This window comes from Euwallacea similis, chromosome 3, assembly GCF_039881205.1.
Source record: "Euwallacea similis isolate ESF13 chromosome 3, ESF131.1, whole genome shotgun sequence".
In the NCBI taxonomy this organism is placed as follows: domain Eukaryota; kingdom Metazoa; phylum Arthropoda; class Insecta; order Coleoptera; family Curculionidae; genus Euwallacea; species Euwallacea similis.
In genome coordinates this window covers 2,509,637-2,527,657 of record NC_089611.1, presented here as the reverse complement: position 1 = coordinate 2,527,657, position 18,021 = coordinate 2,509,637, and the positions used below count along the sequence as shown (strand labels likewise).

Here is an 18,021-nt window from a genome sequence, read left to right as displayed (position 1 = left end):
AATGAATTGCTGAACGCCGGTATAGTACAAGCCTCCCACTCGTCATTCGCTAGCTTTGCAATTTTGGTAAAAAAACCCAATGGGGACCATAGGCTCTGCATCGATTATAGAAAACTAAATGCCATCACGGTAAAAGACCGATATCCATTACCAAATATCGAAGATCCGGTCAACCAATTAGGCGGATATAAATATTTTTCTGGTTTAGACATGAAGCAAGGGTATTATCAAATCCCATTAAATAAAGAGGCTATTGATAAAACCGCATTTATAACACCGGACGGCCAATACGAATTCCTCCGGCTACCATTTGGTTTATGTAACGCGCCAGCGACTTTTCAAAGATGGGTAAATAGCATTATGGGTCCGTTGCGTCATTCAGAAATCCTAGTATATCTAGATGATATTTTAATCCCTTCTAAATCTATATCTCAGGGCATGGAAAAACTCAACACCATTTTGAATATATGTGAAGAAAATAATTTAAAGCTAAATTTAGAAAAATGTTATTTTTTCAAAGCTAAAATTGATTTTCTAGGGTACGAAATTAGTGAAAATCAGATAAAACCCGGCTCCAAGAAGGTAAAAGCTATTCAAGACTTTAAAACCCCTTCTAATGTGCATGAAGTACGCCAATTTCTAGGTCTCAGCTCGTACTTTAGAAAATTTATTAAAAATTATGCCGAAATAGTGTCTCTATTAACAAAATTATTAAGAAAAGATGTAAACTGGGAATGGAGCGGAAAACAAAACGAAGCAGTTTCGAGAATAAAATCTATATTAGTAAGTGAACCTATTTTAACAATCTACAATTCGGAATCAAAAAAAGAACTACACACGGATGCTAGTTCAAAAGGCATCGCGGGAATTCTTTTCCAAGAAACAGAGAACGGATTGAAACCAATAGCTTATTATAGTCGGACAACAACGGCGGATGAGTCTTTTTACCATTCGTATGAGGTAGAAACATTAGCGGTAGTCGAGGCCATAAAATGTTTTCGAATTTACCTTCATGGTACTCATTTTAAGATAATGACAGACTGTAGCGCAGTACGAAGCACGTTCGTAAAGAAAGAACTAGTGGCGAGAATATCTCGTTGGTGGTTAGCTATACAAGAATACGATTTTGAAATGGCACCACCGTCCAGGGTACAAAATGTAACACGTAGACGCTTTAAGCAGAAATACGGAAAATGTTTTTATGTTAGAAATCGACGATTGGGCAATTACAGTGCAAATGTAAGACGGGCAAATCCGAATAATCCGCGAAAAACTAAAATCAGGCACCGCGGGCAAAGAAATAAAATCCACATATTGTCTTAAAAATAACAGAGTATACAGAAAAATATTAAGTGGTGAAGTGAGACTTGTAATTCCAAAAATATGTAGATTCAATATAAGGAGAAAATATCACGACGAAATCGGCCATATTGGGTTAAAAAGGTGCGAAGCTTTAATAAAAAGCAAATTCTGGTTTCCTAAAATGACACGATTTATAAAAAAATACGTCCATGCATGTATTGATTGTGCGTATAAGAAAAGCCAATATGGAAAAAAAGAAGGCTTTCTCCACCCGATACCTAAGTCGAAGGAACCCCTCCACACATGGCATATTGACCGCTTAGGACCTTTTTGCAAGTCAGGTAAAAATTACACTTATATTTTTATGATTGTCGATTCATTTTCTAAATACTTATTTTCAAGACCAACTAAAACAACAAACTCAAGAGAAGTAATTTATTGTCTAAAAGATTTATTTAGCATGTTTGGAACACCAAAACGCATTATCGCAGATTGTGGAAAAGCTTTCAAATCTAAAACATTTAAAGAATTCTGCAATGAATCAAAAATTAAGTTGATTCTGAATGCAGTAGCTTCACCACGCTCAAATGGTCAAGTTGAACGTTATAACCGTAATCTTTTGGACGGCATAAACACAAGCATACAAAACGAGAATGAGTGGTATGAAAAACTACCAGCTGTTGTTTGGGGCATGAATAACACTATTAATGAAAGCACAGGTTACACCCCTCATACGTTAATGTTTGGCTTTAATAAAGATCGTTTTGGAAATTTAAGTCAAGACGATTTAATGGTTGAAAATAGGGAATAAGTTGCACAAAATGCAAAAAGTAGAATGGATTTACAAAGTAAAAAAATGAAAAAATTCGATAAAAAACGAAAAGAAAGCACTAAATACATTATAGACGACTTGGTTCTATGGCAGGGAGCTAAAAAAGACTCCAAAGTCGCCAGCCGTAAAACAGGGATAAAATATGGAGGGCCATATAAAATATCTAAAGTTCTAGAAAATGATCGTTACGAAATTGTGTCTCTGAAAGGGATAAAAGGTTATCCGAGGTACTCTGCAGTGGTTGCAGCGGATGCGATACGTAGCTATAAATCCGGAGTTATCTCTGAATCTGATACGCCCTCAGATTCTGAGGTAAATAGCATCGACGAGCTAATTGACTTACTAGAGTCGTAAACATAATAATAATAGTAATAAAAACATATAATTAAATGGAACACCATGCCCTAACAATAAAATGAAACACCATAAATACAATGGCAAACTTAAAATTGGAACACCATAACCTAAGAACAAAAAAAAGAGAGAGATTTCTGGTATATATAGACTTTATAAAGAATTTATATGTGTTTATATTTCAGCATTAAATCAAAATAGCAGCCCAGCATTTAGGACTTCGCGAGGACGCGCAGCAGATCAGGATGGCCGAATATTATAACTAGTTCCCATAATCAAGCACATATATACCCTTTATTGTTTAGCCCTGTATTAAATAAGAATAAATCACTTGTAAAAGATAGAGAGCCTGTTTGTCATCTTGGTTGTAACATAAAATGCAGAAAACGATTCACCTATTGGTCTGTTCTAACATAAGTGTGAAGAGAATGATTGAGGGTTGTGAGCGTGGGAAGAAGGTAAAATGGTACATGTCAATTCTTTTAAAGATAAACAGATGCACTCAGGGTGACCCTGATACATCTTTAGTATGGTGGTTCATTCGATTCCCGAAAAGGATAGAATAAAGTTGTTTGAGGACACGTGCGTGTATTTTATTAGAATAAAACCTACCCTCTTTAACAACAGTCAACTTTACTGTCTTCCTTATATCAATCATGCCTAAACTTTTCCCTTGTGTCTTTGAGACTGACTGAAAATATTTAAAAAACTCAATCTACAATAAATTACATTATATGACTTCCCCAATTTCGACTTACAACAAAACCCTACCTAACAACAACTCTGATCACATTGGCGTATAGTCCAACTGGACATACAACTGCTTAACCCCCACCGAGGCGAAAATCATTTGCGTGTGTTGCACCACATATTTCGGGTCCACATTTTTCGACACTTCGAGTTTGATAGCCCCAACGTACACGTTGCTGCACAACGTCCAGAAATGAGGTTCCTGCACCGAGTAAACACCGGCTAAACTGATGACTTTTTGGTAACATTGCGGCAGCACATTATCTAACGCGTGCGGCTGTCTTTGCATTAAAATCGCGATCGAGTCTTTAATCAGAGCCAATACGCTCAGAGCGATGAGGATGGCGATGAACATCGAGCAAATCGGATCGGCTATCATCCAGCCAAACATTTGCATGAGGATCGCAGAAACTATCACTCCAACACTCCCTAAAAGGAATTAAATTTGTGAAATAATCTCTAAGAAAGAAGCCTCTATAAGCATAAAACTTTACCCAGAGTGTCAGCTAAAATATGCAGGAATACACCTTTCATAATCTGGGAATTACCACTGTTGTTGTCGATATCAACAGCATGGTCATGAGAATGATTATTATGGGAATGTCCATGAGTTGCCCCTCCATGAGAGTGTCCATGTGATGATCCACCCCCATGAGAGTGACCATGCCCATGTTGAAATGCATAAATACCCACTAAATTGACTAAAAGACCTAGTACTGAGACTATAAAGAGTCTTTCATGTTTCACCTGAAATTTTAATTAATTTTGAATATTGAAGATATATTTTCTGCAGAGCTTTGTTACTTCTGGTGGTTCTATGGCTCGTTCTACAGCTTCTGACATCAAAAAGAATGATATGAATAGTAGAAATAAACCATTAACAAAACCTGCCACAATTTCTGCTCTAACATAACCATAAGAGTATTTATCAGTGGCTTTCCATTTGGTAATCACTGAGGCCACTAGGCCTGCTATCAGTCCCGTGCAGTCAAAGAACATGTGAAATGAGTCTGATATTAAACCTATGAAATAATTATTAGTCTAGAAAGATGTTTAGAGGAATTTGAGAAAAATCACAACCTTGCTGTTACATTTTCTCTATGCCACATAACGACTTACCTAAACTGTTGCTCCATACGCCATAAAGTAGTTCAACAAATGCAAATGAAAAATTCAACAATAGAAACAGAAACAAGTTCCTTGAGTTGCGGTCAGAAAAGATGATACGAATGTATCCATTCAGCTTCTCCTTGAGCCTGGATAAGAATCCCCTTGGGTAGGTATCTTTATGTGAAAGGGGCAACATGTTTCAGTTTTTCGCAATTTGATCTGGAAGCTCTGTGATCTGCTATAACATATTGTAACAGCCTTGTTTTTTTGGAAAGTGTCCTACACTAGACACGAAGTTTTTGCCTATTCTGACTAACGGATTAGCTACATTTGTTATCTATTTGGACAGATTAAGTACTGAAGTGCCTCTTATTCGCATTGAGAACTGAGAGGTACAAAAATTAATAAGTAAAAATAAGTTTTTTTTTCATTAAACTGATAAATCAGCCGAGACCGGCTGTTAACAAAATTGCCATGTTGTCAATTATTGTCAACAAACGGATGACAGGTAAAAGGAACCACGCATTGACAGAATAAGAATGAATGACGTATTAGGCATAATGTTTAACAAAACCGCATATTTGCAACGTCATGATATACCATAACATTAAATATCTACATCTACTTGTTTTATACAGTCATTCCATTATGTTAAAATCATTCAATTTTCTTAAGCTATTGAAAATGAAAGGTAAGTAGCACATTACTTCAATTCTTAGATTGTTAATGTTTTAATTTAACTCCTTACAAGATAATAATCATTTTGGGAGTTATAGAACATAAATAAAAAATACAGCAAGCGCATTCACCAAATGTTTCGTTACGAAGCCCATTTTCTACATAATTTTAGCATTTAAAAAGTTGGATACTCATGGGTTACAGATTAATTAATGAGGAAAATATATTACTGGCTAAAAAAGCTCAATTTTCAATTGTTATATTCATATAAATATCATAATTACTCCATTTTAATATACCGTAATATATGAAAATAATGTCAGAAAGGTTGCCAGTGGGTCTTCATGACGTCAATTAAAACGAAAGGCTTCATTTCAAGACAGATCACGTTCTTTTCTTTCTTACTGGATAGAGTGAGAGAGATTGATAATCGTAATACGTGGACTAGAAAATTCAATTTAGTATTAATTCTAGGGATTTTTCATTTTTTCTGTCAACTACAAGGATTTTGTTATATTTATGTTGGCAACCCTATATCCGTTCCTTTTTCTTTGCAATCGAAAGACAACATGGTAAGTGAATGTTTTTTTACCAAATTTTCCAATATTGTATTTAAAACTCGAAAATTAAAACTCAATTTTAGTTTAATTTAATCATTTCTATCACTTGGAAGTTCAGCATATTTAATCAGCTATAATATAACAGAATTTTCAAAAATTTAGGTTATGTGAGCTTACACATGTCTCATATGATGAAAAATCTTTTTCGAGACCATCTTCGTGGTTGTAAACATTGAAACTGATTTAATGAGTCTGATTTACCCTAATACTGATATTACACACCAGCTTCACTCGTTATGAGTACTAATTATAATCTGCTTATAGCCTCCCAAAAAGGATTCGAAGGCCTCTTCAAAACAGCCCCAAAAAACCCAGAAGAAGAAGGAGGGATCTGGCGGAGGCAAAGCTAAAAAGAAGGCAAGTCTCACATCAAAAATAAAATTTGTATTTTATTATTTTATATTTCTTCCTTGCAGAAGTGGTCCAAAGGAAAAGTCCGTGACAAGTTGAACAACCAGGTGTTGTTTGATAAAGCCACTTATGATAAACTGTACAAAGAGGTACCTTCATACAAGCTTATTACTCCTTCAGTTGTCTCTGAAAGGCTGAAGGTTAGAGGGTCTTTGGCTAGGCGGGCGTTGATAGAACTGCAGCAGAAAGGTGAGGATTTGTTTGTTTGCCTTATGCCTGAGTTTTGCATTTTCTGATTTTTAATAAGAGATGAAAAATTGTAATCTTGAACTCTATGAGAGTATAAAACTGATTTAATGAGACTGATTTTAGAGATAAATAAAATTCTTTGTACAGAAAGTATTTGACATTTTAATATTTTATGGTTTTTTTTTCAGGACTTATCAAACAGGTAGTCCAACACCGAGCACAGCTGATTTATACCAGAACAACTAAAGGGGATGATCCAGCTGCCTAAATTTTTTAAGTTAGTTTATTAACTTACTTCATTAAAATAAGTTAATAAAAATAATGAGGATTATATTGAAAAAAACTCCTTTCCCCCCTCTAATCGCGACTACGTAACTTATTTTTGATCGTTAATAATAATTGATTTTTATGCGTAATAATTTATTTATTACAATCATACTTTGAACATAATCCTAAAAAATAATTTTCATATTCAACTCAACCCAAGAGACTATTTTATTTGCCTAAAACTAATGATAATAAAAAAACATTACAGTAACCATACTAATGATTGGTTTGAGTTAATATTACAAACATTACGATTATATTTTAAATACACGAAATTAAGTTACGATATAGAAGAGGCCTTCCCGGGAAAATACTATCGCGTACAAAAATAATTACCCACAAACAAACATTATTGCACACAAAAAAATAACTAGGAATGGTCATAGTACAAAAAGTTGTAACAATAAATATATTTCAGTATTACAAAATTCCTATACACCTAAATTTATATCGGGGATTCAGCGTAATCGTTCCGGTTATTATTAACTCGTTGCACCCTGGAAAAAGTCAAATGAGTAAAATCAATGAATGGAACATTAGTAATTTTTTACATTTTGGTAAATTCCCGCATCACTATTTTTTGTTTGCTCTTGTGTGAGTTGCTCTATCAAGCTGTCTTCCTAGATAAATAATCAAAATTACCTGCACATTCAATGGCTATTTATAATAGTTTAAACATACTTCTGATAGTTTTTCTATTGTTGAAATGGAATCCGCATGGATGGATTTGACCTCCGGACGCTCGATCGCAAATTGGCGTTCCTCTATCAATCTTAGTTTATCAGCCCGCTCCTGGGCCAGTTGGCTTTCCAGGCCCAATACTTTAACTTGGAGCTGCAAGGAAGTTTGGGAATAAAAAAAAACCCATCTGGGGGTTTTGAAAAACGATTCAAGTGCTGACGAGGACGCTCAAGCGATGAATAATTGACGCCGAGCGATTTTTTAAAAAATTTGGTAATAGATTCAGTTTTTGTTAATTTAATATTTGCTCGACAATTTAGACGTTCACATACTGTATTAAAGAGAAACAAAATATCTAAACACAACGTCGAAACTTTTGGACACCCGGTATAAAAAAGTTTTGGATGATTATTAATTTGTTCTTCGTTTTGTAGCAAAAAGTTAAATTAGTTTATTGATAAACAAAATCATAAACATCAGAAGAAGAGTTTCTGATTTGTATCGACATTCATAGGAAAATCGTTAAATTTATTCAGTTTCTAGTACATTTTTAAGTTTGTAGAAATTGTATTGTTGCATGCAAGTTGTCAGGACGTGAAATTTCCACGTTTAAAAGGGTAAAATTATTGCTTTATATGAAACTGAACATTTAAATCGCGAGATACACAGATCATTAGAGATCTCAAGGTCATCCATCTTTCGAATTCTTTAAAGATACGAAGAAACTGATATAGTCGAAAGAAGGCCTCATAGTGGGCGGTCGCGGCTTTTAAATGAAAGAGAAGATCAGTACTTGGTCTAATATGCCCGTAGACATCGGCATGAAATATCTCAAGCCGTTCCATAAGAAAAGTCAATGAAATTCGTCAAAAACCTTAACTTTATTTGCTACTGGAGCACTGAAGAAAACCAAAAAATGTACGCAAAAACTGTCTTTAATGTGTTAGCTTTTAATATAAAATCAGCAGGTTTCTGATGTTGAATCTATAACGGTACGTAGTCTGTCTGTGCCGTTTCAAACCATGAACTAATTAATTTTGTACGCTACTGTAACTCTAAAGAAAACCTGGAGCTTTTCGCTTAAAAACCCGTATAAACGTTTCATCTTATTACTTGAGATTTAATGGCAAATACGCCCGATAAACAAGGAATCCGTGTTAGCTAGACTTCCCAATATTTATGAGCACAAATTATAGTGGAAAACTACTGAAATCCCTTTTTTGTTGATCGATATGGACAATACAAAAGCACGAATATAGGAGGAAATTAAACTATTTGAGATACCTCGTCTATAATAAGCGGAAGAGATTTTTCAATGCATTGGTACGCGAAGTGAAGCCCGTTCGAATCGGGGCTATTCTGGCCCGATTCAGCGTCAAGTTTCTATAGAAAAGTAGAGAGTTATAAGCGCTTCGACAAAATTAAGTCTTATGTTTGCAACGTTCATTTCTCACCTGGGAAACGCACTGGTCCCTCAACTCTTTGATTTCCGCGTCTTTTTGAGTCAATTTACTTCGCCAGTTCCGCTCCTCTTCTTCTATGTGGATTTGTAGTTTCTTTAAAATTCCCTCCTAAAATTTACCGAGTAATAATCTACCTAGAACAAAACAACGTCTTTCTTACAGTTTCATCAATAATTTGCTTATAATGCTGCACCTCATTGTGCAGCATTACTACACTCTTTCCACTTAAATCGGGAACATCTGCTGAAGGCTTTCGCTCCAGCTGCACCAGATGCCCTCGAATGACACGCTCATACTCCTCTTGCCAATCTCCCCTTGAAGACAGCTCCTTCAAGCTTTCGATTTCTGGGAACAGTCGCTGTATAAACTCCTTTTGGCCGACTTGCTCCTGCTGCAAAATATTGAAAAATAGCCCTAAAGCATGCGCATTAATTTAATATGAATAAATATTTTTTGGATCTCGAAAAACCAAAAATTGATTTTTGACTCACCACGTGTCTCATTTATTATTAATCTTCCGATTTATGTAAATTCGGTTATTTCTTATAAGTATTACATAAGGAATCTATGGTGTAATTGTTAAAACCTGATTCAAAAATTTTAAGACCTGTCTTATTAAATCCAAGTCAGTGCGGTAACCGCGTTATCCAAAGCTCTTCGTTATGGTTATTGATAAGAAAACACTTAGATAAGAAACGCTCGCGTATAGGAGAAATAGGTTGTAAGATTGCTCTTGTAAAATTGAGAGTCACTTCGCAGAATTTCAAAACTTCGACCATATGAGAACGACTAGTTTGGATACTTAAGTAACTTTCATGTAAATAAAATATATTTTGCTGATCTCGTTCGTTTTTGCTAGTTCATCGTAACTTAAAAAAAAATAGCCCTCGTACAAATAATCGAAATGGAAAGTGAACCTTGAGGGTATCAATTGCGTAACTAAACTTACATTTGCGCTCGGGAATTTATTCCTGCTCTCCGCGGCATTTAAGGCCTCCATCACTTTCCAATTCTTTTTGCGCAAATCCTGCGTCAAACACACAAAATATAAGAATTCTGATAAGTCCACAAACGTTAACTTACGTCATTCTTGTTTTTCTGCTCTTCCAACTCCTTCTTTAATTGATCGTACATTTCCTGAGAGGTAGTAATGTCCGAATTGTATTTAATCTCTGCCTCTCGGAAATTCTGGTTAACAGAGTTGAGTTCGCTCTTTACTGAGGAAAGTTCGTTGGTGAGGTTGAGGACTTTTACTTCGTGCTCTTTGTTTTCTTCCGATGATCCGTTGATTTGAACATCGTTTGTTTCTTCTTGGAGTTTCTGATTTTCTAGTTGAAGCTACAGGAGAAATACTTTAGACTGAAAGTATTATTTGTCGAATTAAAGCACCGCGGTTCATGCTTGAACAAGAAATGTTAAAGAAAATGTAAAGAGAATTATGGCACTTGTAGCGGGAAAATGGTGGAAAAGTAAATTATAATATTCCTTCGATGTTGTACTATGATTTATTCAAGGCATTTTTGAATATTTTAGAGCTCTTGTAAGTCTTTTTTTCAAATGTTCATTAAACTAAAATTTCTAAGTCTCAAATAAAAGACCTCCCATTTAAACTTAACATCAAACTTTCATCTACCAAACTTACCTCATTGATAATATCTTTAAGTTTCTGTTCCTCAATTAAATGCATCTCTGACAATCTATTCAGTTGTTGCTCGTGCTTCTTACGCAGTTCCTCCTGCTGCGCACCCAACGCAAAATTGTGGTTTCTCTGAAACACTCTAATTAGCCTTTCTAAAGGCACCCCATATCTCAACTTACCTCCATGGTCTGAATTTGCAACAGACAATTCTGATAATTAGTGTCCTGCTCTTGTCGTTGCTGCGTCAGCATCTGGCACTGTTTCGTTACGTGAATGTTCTCTGCTTTCAACGTGTGAATCAATGAGTCAGTCTGTTAATTAAAAATTAATTAAGCACTAATTTGGATTAAAAAATGACTTAAGAAAATATGTGTATTGTTTGTATCGAAAAGTTGAAACACAGAGCGCGTGTATTTTGCTACATGAAAACCATCTTGACAGCTTTGCTGTGATGCCACCATATTGTATTAAATTAACATTTTACTGTACAAAATTTGTACTAAAATCTAGAAAGAGTAACAGTACCTTTGTTAATGCATAAAATGGGACTTTGGCACTATTCTAATATTGAAACGTTGCTGCTTGTCAGGGTTACAAGGTTTTTTTCCTGTACTAAAAAAAAAGTACAATTGTACAACTCAGTAATTCGTCTCTGTGCCAAATTCCAAGACCCGAACGGCATTTTAGATTCCGAACACGTTCAATGAACTTCTCGTTGCAATCTTTTTCAGAAATCATAAAACATTAAATTCTACGTTTTGGCAATAACAGATCATCACTATCAATGTTTATGGCTCACAGGCTTTTATGTAGGTGTTAAAAAAATAATAAAGATTTGAAACGTACCTCTTGATAGCTCATCAAAGTGGCTTCCAACTGTCCTCTCTGAATCTGCAACGCCTTATTTTCTTCAGCGATTCTCTGCAAATTCACAATATCTCTGCTGCGCGACTCCTCGAAGTCATGCAATTTCTGCTGCAGCTGTGCATTCTTAGCCACAAGTTCAACTCGTGACTCTTCCGCTGTGCGCACTTTGAGCTGCAATTGCGCCCTTTCGGCCTGCTGCTCATTGCGCACCTCTTTGAGCTTGGCCTGCACCCCTGTAAGGGCTTCCTGTTCGTCTGCGAGCTGCTTTTCCTTGTCGGCAAGCTGTTTTTTCAGTTTTTGGACAGGGTCGGATTTGCCCTAAGACAAGGTATTAGTACACCCTATGGAGGTTGACAAGGAGCGAATTAGTTACCTCACTCCATTCGTCGATTATGGCTGGCGCTTCCAGTTGCTTATTGAGGAGGAGATCGATGAGGAGTTGCACCTCAGTTCGGGACAATTCTGCGTTCCGAACTGAATGGATGAGTTGGTCTCTTTCAGCGACTACAAGTAAATTTATCTTAACAAATCTGAAGAGAATTTTTGTGTTCTTGAGATTTGAGTGTAAAACTTGTGATAAAATTAAGGTTTTGGTATTTTTGTGTATCCCAGATATAGACAAAAATAGACCTTTGGAGACTTCACAAAATTATCAAAATATGTTTGATAGTTTGTGTGTACGCTTGTAATTAAAAAAAAAAGAATTTAAAATTGAAGATACCTCTTTGTTTTTCCCGGTAGACTGTAAATTTAAGATGTATCAAGACATTAGGCCTGCGCACGTTTACTTATCTAATTATTTACCTAATTCTAACTATGTCACCATTATCGACTAACAATGAGACTCTTATACTTTTCAAACTATGATTTACCTACCAATTTCCAATGTTTTTGAAGGGCTAAAGTGTATTTTTTAATGCAGATCGATCTCAATTAAAAAGATTTGCGAAACGTAAAACTATATAATTCTTTTGATGCCTACCACCCAGTGTAAACAAGACAATAATAAAAATTAAATAAAATGGTTAAATAAATAAATAAAAAGTTTACTAACTTAATTGTTGCCTGGAATTATTATCTCCCTTCTTCTTCTTTTTTTCTTTTGCAACCCCACTAGTTGGCTCCTGGACCTGTACAGTAACCGTGGTTTTTTCTACAACCTTCTCTTCTTTAGGCTTTTCTTTTTCCACTACAAGGGCGGCTTCAGGTGTTTGATCCTTGTCTAACTGCTGCTGTTGCACTTCAGACTGATGCTTGTGATGCTTGGTTTTCTTTAAAGACTTTTCCTGTTTTTTCTCTTCCTTTAGGACTTCAGTTTTGTAGTTAATTTCCTCCCTCTGCATGGGGATGAAATTATTAACTATCAGATGACTTCAATTGTGTGATTTTTTTAAAAATGCATTATACATATTAGCCAAAAGTTGGTATTAAAATGAAAAAAGAAATGTTGTATGTTAAAAAAGGCACAGAATTAAGTTTACGTAATTAATAAATTTGTTCTCCATGCAAAATATGCTCAATACATCTTTTTAGTTTAATTAGGTTTCGACGGCTCTCTTTTTTTGGTCATTTCAAAACCAGTAATACAGTTCTCATTTTTTTAAAACGTGTTTTAAAAATATCCAGTGGCGTTTCCTTATCCCCCTTCCGATAATTTTTGAATGTATTTTTCCCTGAGAATATCAGAGGTTTATATCAATTAATTTCATATCGAGGTCAAGATATATCGGGAAATTCTGAATTTGTTGTTGACATCATTTATTTTCAGTGAATGCAAAGAAATTAGACGGAATAGGGCCTGCCGATTGAGGAGAGATCTTGGAGTTTCTTCTAAGTACCGACTTCCCTAGATGGTGGTCAAAACTGCGCATTAAAATCGCAAAGATAAAGCATTTCTGGGAGACTAATAGAAGGAAATCAGGGTTAAGCACCTCTCCTCACAAAGCAAATGCTTATTAACGCCACGGTAAATCTCCTGATTGGTGGTCTTTGCGAGAGATTAAAGAATCGAGACCGAAAAGGGTAATAAGTACAACGGCCATCAAAATTTTAACCACTCTAGTATATAAAGGTCTAAAATCGAAAATCACCAAAAGAAACTCAGTTTTAATTCAATTGTAATAAAGTTCCGCAAAACTAAAAAATTTGCATTGGTAAGTACTCTGCATACAATTTAAGTTAAACTATAAAATGTTGTGTAGTTTCTGAGATCCCAAACCTGACTATCTTGTTCTTCTACCTTGTTCACAAATGAAGAGACCATACACCACAGTTAAGCCAACCTTAAACCACAGAAAGAAACGACTAAACCCGACAAAAATTGTTTACACTACAAATTTGCAGCAATTTACTAATAATGTCTACGGACAAGGGACGAGTACAACACATTTAAACTTACACTGTTGGAACGTGAACGCAACAGCTCAAACTCATCCTTCGGATGAATCTCTTCGAAATGATTGGCTACCGGCGAAGGTTCCACGGAAGGAACCACTATTTCCGGATCAGAAGATTTTTTGACCAAAATGGGTCGCATTTTTTTGCCGCGCTTCTGCAAAAGCGTTAATTTACAGCCAAGATATTCATGCTTTTGGAAGTGATACAAATGAAGGAATGAAAGAGCAAACTAGGACAATTCCCTTACAAACCATACTCTTCACAAATAATAAAACTCACCTTGCTTACCACCTCTTTAACTTCGGCAACAGACACCTCCTCAAGAACTTCTTCAGGCTCTTCCTTAAAGTCCACATGCACCTTTCCAATTTTGGTGTTCAAAACTTTACCCACCTTTGCATTTTCCAACTCGTTTTTAGCCACTGCTTCATCCACATCCTCAACAGCCTCACTTTCTGCTGCCACTTTTTCTTTGTTGAGCTGCAAATGCACTTGAAAATGAAATAACCGAAACAAATCACTAAAAGAAACCTTCTTGGCTGCTTTTTTGCTGCTCTTCTTCTCTTTGGGTTTTGGCCGAGGCCCTAATAGGGCGCTGGCTTGCTTTCGGTGCTCCGCTAACACTTCCTCATAGCTCTTCTTCTTAATACCATACTTATAAACCACAAAAAGAGATGCGGATGCGAATAGGAAGAGTGAGGCAAAGATTAGGGGAGCTGTGAGGTCCATAATGATCTATATAGATTATTGTCGATTTAAAGTTTATTAAATAAATGTCAGCGTATGGAATTATCTATGAATAAATGTGGATATTTGCTTCATAAGCATTTTATTACCAACAATTTTGCAAGCGAATTACACGTGGAATATAATGTAGACATGACTGTTTTGTGAATTAATTCATTGTAGTAGATTATGTGTGTCAAAAATAAGATGCATTTAAGTTGAAGCGCCAATCAATTATATTTTAGAGATAACCCATGATAACAGGATTTGTTATGGAACAATGGAATGATAATGACTTAATTAGTCAGATAATGAAGGGTTTACTAGACCAGAAATACTCGTGTTCTCATTCAAAGGAGTCTCACTTCAATGCAAGTTAGAGATTCTGGGAAAAATGCTAATAATATGCAAAGCAATGACCTTTTAAATAAGATGCAATCGAGATACCTTGAAAGATAAATGAGTACTTTATTGAAAATGATTGTTAATGGCTTTTTTTTTCTGAATTGTGTTTCCAATTATTTTAGAGAAGACCCACAAAGGTTTTGAATCTGATTAAGGAAAGTTCCTTAAACTTCATTAAAATACTTTTAGAAGTTTTAGATACATTTATGATTTTGCATTTTTTTAAATTAAACTTTAGCATTTTGTATGTCTTTAAGCAAGAATTTTTAGAGTATAGTTTATATAGCAACCTAGTAGGATTTTGGACATAGACTATGACATTAAAATTGTGCATTAAAACTCTAAACACTCTGTGCATTATTTCTGGTTTGTTTTCTTGACTGAAAATAACTAAATATCAATGAGGAATTAAAGGTCTAAGTTCAAAAACCTCCAAGTTAGTGTAAAACTATATTTTTATGAAGAAATCCACAGATTACTCCTATCAAAACACCTTAGGTTTATTACCTATAGACTTGACTGGGAATACAAACTGGTGACAAATATTTGAATAAAATTTTAGCCACACCCTATAGCTCAATCCAACTTATGTATGCTTTTAGTTTAAAGCAATAAAATCCCCCTGAAACGATATAGCACGTAAAATTTGAAATCTGCAATAAAGATAACAACTAGTAGTTTGATTTGAGAAAACAGTTCAATCATCCATGTTCCCATTTAAGTAAGTATTATCTCTTAAATGGAGAGCAATCTGATTAAAGATAAAGGGCAGGAATTTCATACTTTTTCAAGTTATAAAAATTCAAGAAAACCCGGCCACGTAGCAAATGGAATCCCCTGCAGAAGAGGCCGATTTGGAAATTGTATGCTGTCTGTTGTAGAGGCTTCTTACCTATTTCCCAGGATCGTCGGAATAGTATAGGGAAACTGTTCAATCACTGTATGATATATTTAACGCCACAATTACCACGAAACAAAAATAAACACGAGAATACTGAACGAAATTTCACGAAATTGCTAAAAATTTGATGCGAGAAAGAAGTACATTTTCATTTTATTGGTACTTTTGACAGTCGGTGTCAGAGTGTCATCAAATTGGAAACCCATCAAGATCCGCCCATAAGATGGCGCTAAAATCAACAAAAAATCTTTACAACCCGTAGATTTCTCCAATTATGTGTGTCTTTGTTTATGTTGTGACAATAAAAAATGAGAGAAGTATTGTCGATCCTTCTTAATAACATTGTTAAATCTCTGAACATACCTATTGTCCGACATTCTGAACGCAGCAATACAATAATCTCATAACCCCATATTTCATTTGTATATTAAGCTGCCAAAATTTGAAAATTTTCAAAATACTTTGGCAAGCCTTGAAGGTGATTTAGAGAACTTTTTCACGGAAAAATGTATTAAAAAAACTAATAAAATCATGCTGAAATCCAATATTTCCTTTCTCAAATGCGGCTGCTCCTTGCATACCAGCTCTAAACTTCATGCCAAGCCTGCCAAAATCATGCAAAAGATAATGGGGGAGAACAGGAAAAAGTATGTATTCCCCGTTAGTTACTTACAAACCAGCACTTAGGCTCTTGTGGGTCTGCCAGGAAATATTATGGACAGCAGCCACTTTTTCCATCTATATCGACATCATTTGGAAAAACTTCTATAGAGATGAATATAACAGGAAACTCAAGAAGAGGTAACATGCTTAACAAATTATTTATGAAACATGTTACGGATATTATGAGCACTGGGCAGTATTCAAATCAACTGGTGGGATATGGGATTGAAGTGAATAAGGTATGTGAACAAAATTTTAGTATTTACAAAGAAGACTTTTTGTATTCAAACTGTGACGAAGACTTTGGCTTGGTTTACCTCCAAAGGGGCTAATTTTTTTTTAATTGTACTATCCAAGCAGTTTTAACTTGTTTTTACTTTAATGTTTAAATCAACTCGCCTATTACTTAAACTTAATTAAATTTATCCAATAAATATCCACAAAACTGGTTAAAATCATTATGTTCATTAGATTTTTAAAGGTGGTTTTTCAGTAAAATTTTCTTCTACTAAGAAATAAAACAAGTGCTATTGGTTGTATGGAATTTATATTTTTTCTCAAAGAGAAAAAAATAAAAACATCCATCACTCTTCAGGTGAAAGTAACCCCTGATTACAAGATCTTAAATGTCTACTGGGTAGCCAAAGAATCAAAGAAACAAGATGAAATCGACCATTTATTGAAGAAAAACGCCGGTCATTTAAGCCATGAATTAGCCTCAGTGATGCTGATGGGCAAGGTACCCTTAATACAGTTTGTCAAAGGTAAGATGCCCCTGTTTTGTGTGTGTCCACCTTAGCTTGATGATTGCAGATAAAAGTTATTTTAAAATATCAGATGTGCAAGATTGCCTGAGTAAAGCGGATTTTGGGGAAGACTTTGAGCCCACAAATATTGCTGACAATTTCAAATCAGAAATTGATATTATTATGACTTCTTTGAAAAGCGACGTTAAGGTTTGTGAGAGACTGAGCCTTAGAAATTGTCTCTGAATTAGAATGCTTTATATGGGAAATTTTAAAGCTAAACTTGCTTCAAAGTACTGGATACTACTAGTTTTAATCTCTCTATTTGTAGGCTAAATTACAAAAAATAGATAAATTAACTGAAACTGACAGTAGTCCTGATGATTTGCCCACAATGGCTCAAAATGTATTAGGACTTGATCACACAGATATTCTCAAAAGGGTGCATAAAATGCATAGTTAGTGTGTTGTCAATGTATAAAAGATATTTTAGGTTAAAAAAGGAATGGCAACTTCAAAGGCCTCTCATAGAAGTACTGATGGAGAACAATGGGCTCACTGGAGCCAGTTCAAGATTACACAGCCCATTAATAAAAACCCTATCAATTTTGAATCCATGCAGGAGCAAAGAAAAGCCTTCAAGGCGTTTTTGCGTCAGAGACAGGTGAGGAATATGTAAAACTTAAATTTTTTTAGGGTTCAGAATTTTTTTGTGTAGATTTTACAAGCAAAGCAGTATAAACTAGATAAAAAATGGACAGCCGATCGAGAGTACTTGGAGGAGGAGTATTTTGAAAGGCATAGTCATTTGGAAATGGAGAATGAAGTTGATTATGAGGATTTTACTGTTGAAGATATTGAAGAGCTTAGGGACGAGGTACAAAGTGAAAACAGTTGAAAATAAATAATTATTATTCCTTGGTTTGTAATTTTAATATTTCCTGAACATGTAGAGGAAAA

At 35.0% G+C, this 18,021-nt stretch overlaps 4 protein-coding genes across 10 annotated transcripts; 2 read left to right on the top strand and 2 right to left on the bottom strand.

Moving 5' to 3' along the window:
- Positions 1–3,086: 3,086 nt before the first annotated feature.
- ZnT86D (zinc transporter 86D) lies at positions 3,087–4,776 on the bottom strand. Of its 2 annotated transcripts, XM_066406488.1 has the most exons (5): positions 4,358–4,776; positions 4,043–4,260; positions 3,733–3,985; positions 3,260–3,667; positions 3,087–3,203 (listed from the first exon to the last, which is right to left on the bottom strand). In XM_066406488.1, exons 1-4 carry the CDS (start codon positions 4,542–4,544, stop codon positions 3,276–3,278), a joined length of 1,050 nt encoding a protein of 349 aa, XP_066262585.1. In that variant the 5' UTR covers positions 4,545–4,776; the 3' UTR covers positions 3,087–3,203; positions 3,260–3,275. The 2 variants fall into 2 exon arrangements, with proteins under 2 accessions (XP_066262585.1, XP_066262584.1); XM_066406487.1 differs by having other exon boundaries at positions 3,091–3,667; positions 4,358–4,774.
- Positions 4,777–5,500: 724 nt separating this feature from the next.
- Positions 5,501–6,577, top strand: RpS25 (ribosomal protein S25). Its single transcript, XM_066407082.1, has 4 exons — positions 5,501–5,598; positions 5,911–6,003; positions 6,063–6,246; positions 6,435–6,577. The coding sequence occupies exons 1-4, from the start codon at positions 5,596–5,598 to the stop codon at positions 6,512–6,514; spliced, it is 360 nt and encodes a 119-aa protein (XP_066263179.1). The 5' UTR covers positions 5,501–5,595; the 3' UTR covers positions 6,515–6,577.
- A 72-nt stretch (positions 6,578–6,649) lies between these two features.
- alt (aluminum tubes) lies at positions 6,650–15,820 on the bottom strand. 6 transcript variants are annotated; one of them, XM_066407076.1, is made up of 17 exons: positions 15,644–15,820; positions 15,535–15,588; positions 13,900–14,355; positions 13,622–13,774; positions 12,278–12,560; positions 11,597–11,727; positions 11,203–11,541; positions 10,536–10,667; positions 10,360–10,485; positions 9,801–10,055; positions 9,667–9,744; positions 8,878–9,108; positions 8,709–8,825; positions 8,539–8,637; positions 7,255–7,407; positions 7,125–7,193; positions 6,650–7,070 (listed from the first exon to the last, which is right to left on the bottom strand). In XM_066407076.1, exons 3-17 carry the CDS (start codon positions 14,347–14,349, stop codon positions 7,056–7,058), a joined length of 2,631 nt encoding a protein of 876 aa, XP_066263173.1. In that variant the 5' UTR covers positions 14,350–14,355; positions 15,535–15,588; positions 15,644–15,820; the 3' UTR covers positions 6,650–7,055. The 6 variants fall into 6 exon arrangements, with proteins under 6 accessions (XP_066263173.1, XP_066263175.1, XP_066263172.1 ...); XM_066407078.1 differs by lacking the exon at positions 15,535–15,588 and having other exon boundaries at positions 13,900–14,100; positions 14,152–14,355; XM_066407075.1 differs by lacking the exon at positions 15,535–15,588.
- A 236-nt stretch (positions 15,821–16,056) lies between these two features.
- On the top strand, positions 16,057–17,959 carry LOC136419688 (putative ribosome-binding factor A, mitochondrial). Its single transcript, XM_066406214.1, has 7 exons — positions 16,057–16,299; positions 16,359–16,554; positions 16,911–17,079; positions 17,153–17,271; positions 17,393–17,503; positions 17,555–17,725; positions 17,780–17,959. Exons 1-7 carry the CDS (start codon positions 16,184–16,186, stop codon positions 17,957–17,959), a joined length of 1,062 nt encoding a protein of 353 aa, XP_066262311.1. The 5' UTR covers positions 16,057–16,183.
- Positions 17,960–18,021: the final 62 nt, after the last annotated feature.

Bases quoted from the DNA above. Each gene is read 5' to 3' on its own strand.
- ZnT86D (XM_066406488.1), bottom strand. From the start codon at position 4,544: ATGTTGCCCCTTTCACATAAAGATACCTACCCAAGGGGATTCTTATCC. The intron at 3,986-4,042 runs GTAACAAAGCTC...TTAAAATTTCAG, and splicing joins GAGCCATAGAACCACCAGAA to GTGAAACATGAAAGACTCTT. The intron at 3,668-3,732 runs GTAAAGTTTTAT...AATTCCTTTTAG, and splicing joins TATTTTAGCTGACACTCTGG to GGAGTGTTGGAGTGATAGTT.
- RpS25 (XM_066407082.1), top strand. The intron at 6,004-6,062 runs GCAAGTCTCACA...TCTTCCTTGCAG, and splicing joins GAGGCAAAGCTAAAAAGAAG to AAGTGGTCCAAAGGAAAAGT. The intron at 6,247-6,434 runs GTGAGGATTTGT...TTTTTTTTTCAG, and splicing joins GATAGAACTGCAGCAGAAAG to GACTTATCAAACAGGTAGTC.
- alt (XM_066407076.1), bottom strand. From the start codon at position 14,349: ATGGACCTCACAGCTCCCCTAATCTTTGCCTCACTCTTCCTATTCGCA. The intron at 11,542-11,596 runs GTAACTAATTCG...ACCTTGTCTTAG, and splicing joins TAATCGACGAATGGAGTGAG to GGCAAATCCGACCCTGTCCA. The intron at 10,056-10,359 runs GTAAGTTTGGTA...TTTCTCCTGTAG, and splicing joins TTAAAGATATTATCAATGAG to CTTCAACTAGAAAATCAGAA.
- LOC136419688 (XM_066406214.1), top strand. From the start codon at position 16,184: ATGCTGAAATCCAATATTTCCTTTCTCAAATGCGGCTGCTCCTTGCAT. The intron at 17,272-17,392 runs GTTTGTGAGAGA...CTCTATTTGTAG, and splicing joins CTTTGAAAAGCGACGTTAAG to GCTAAATTACAAAAAATAGA. The intron at 17,504-17,554 runs GTGCATAAAATG...AAGATATTTTAG, and splicing joins ACACAGATATTCTCAAAAGG to GTTAAAAAAGGAATGGCAAC.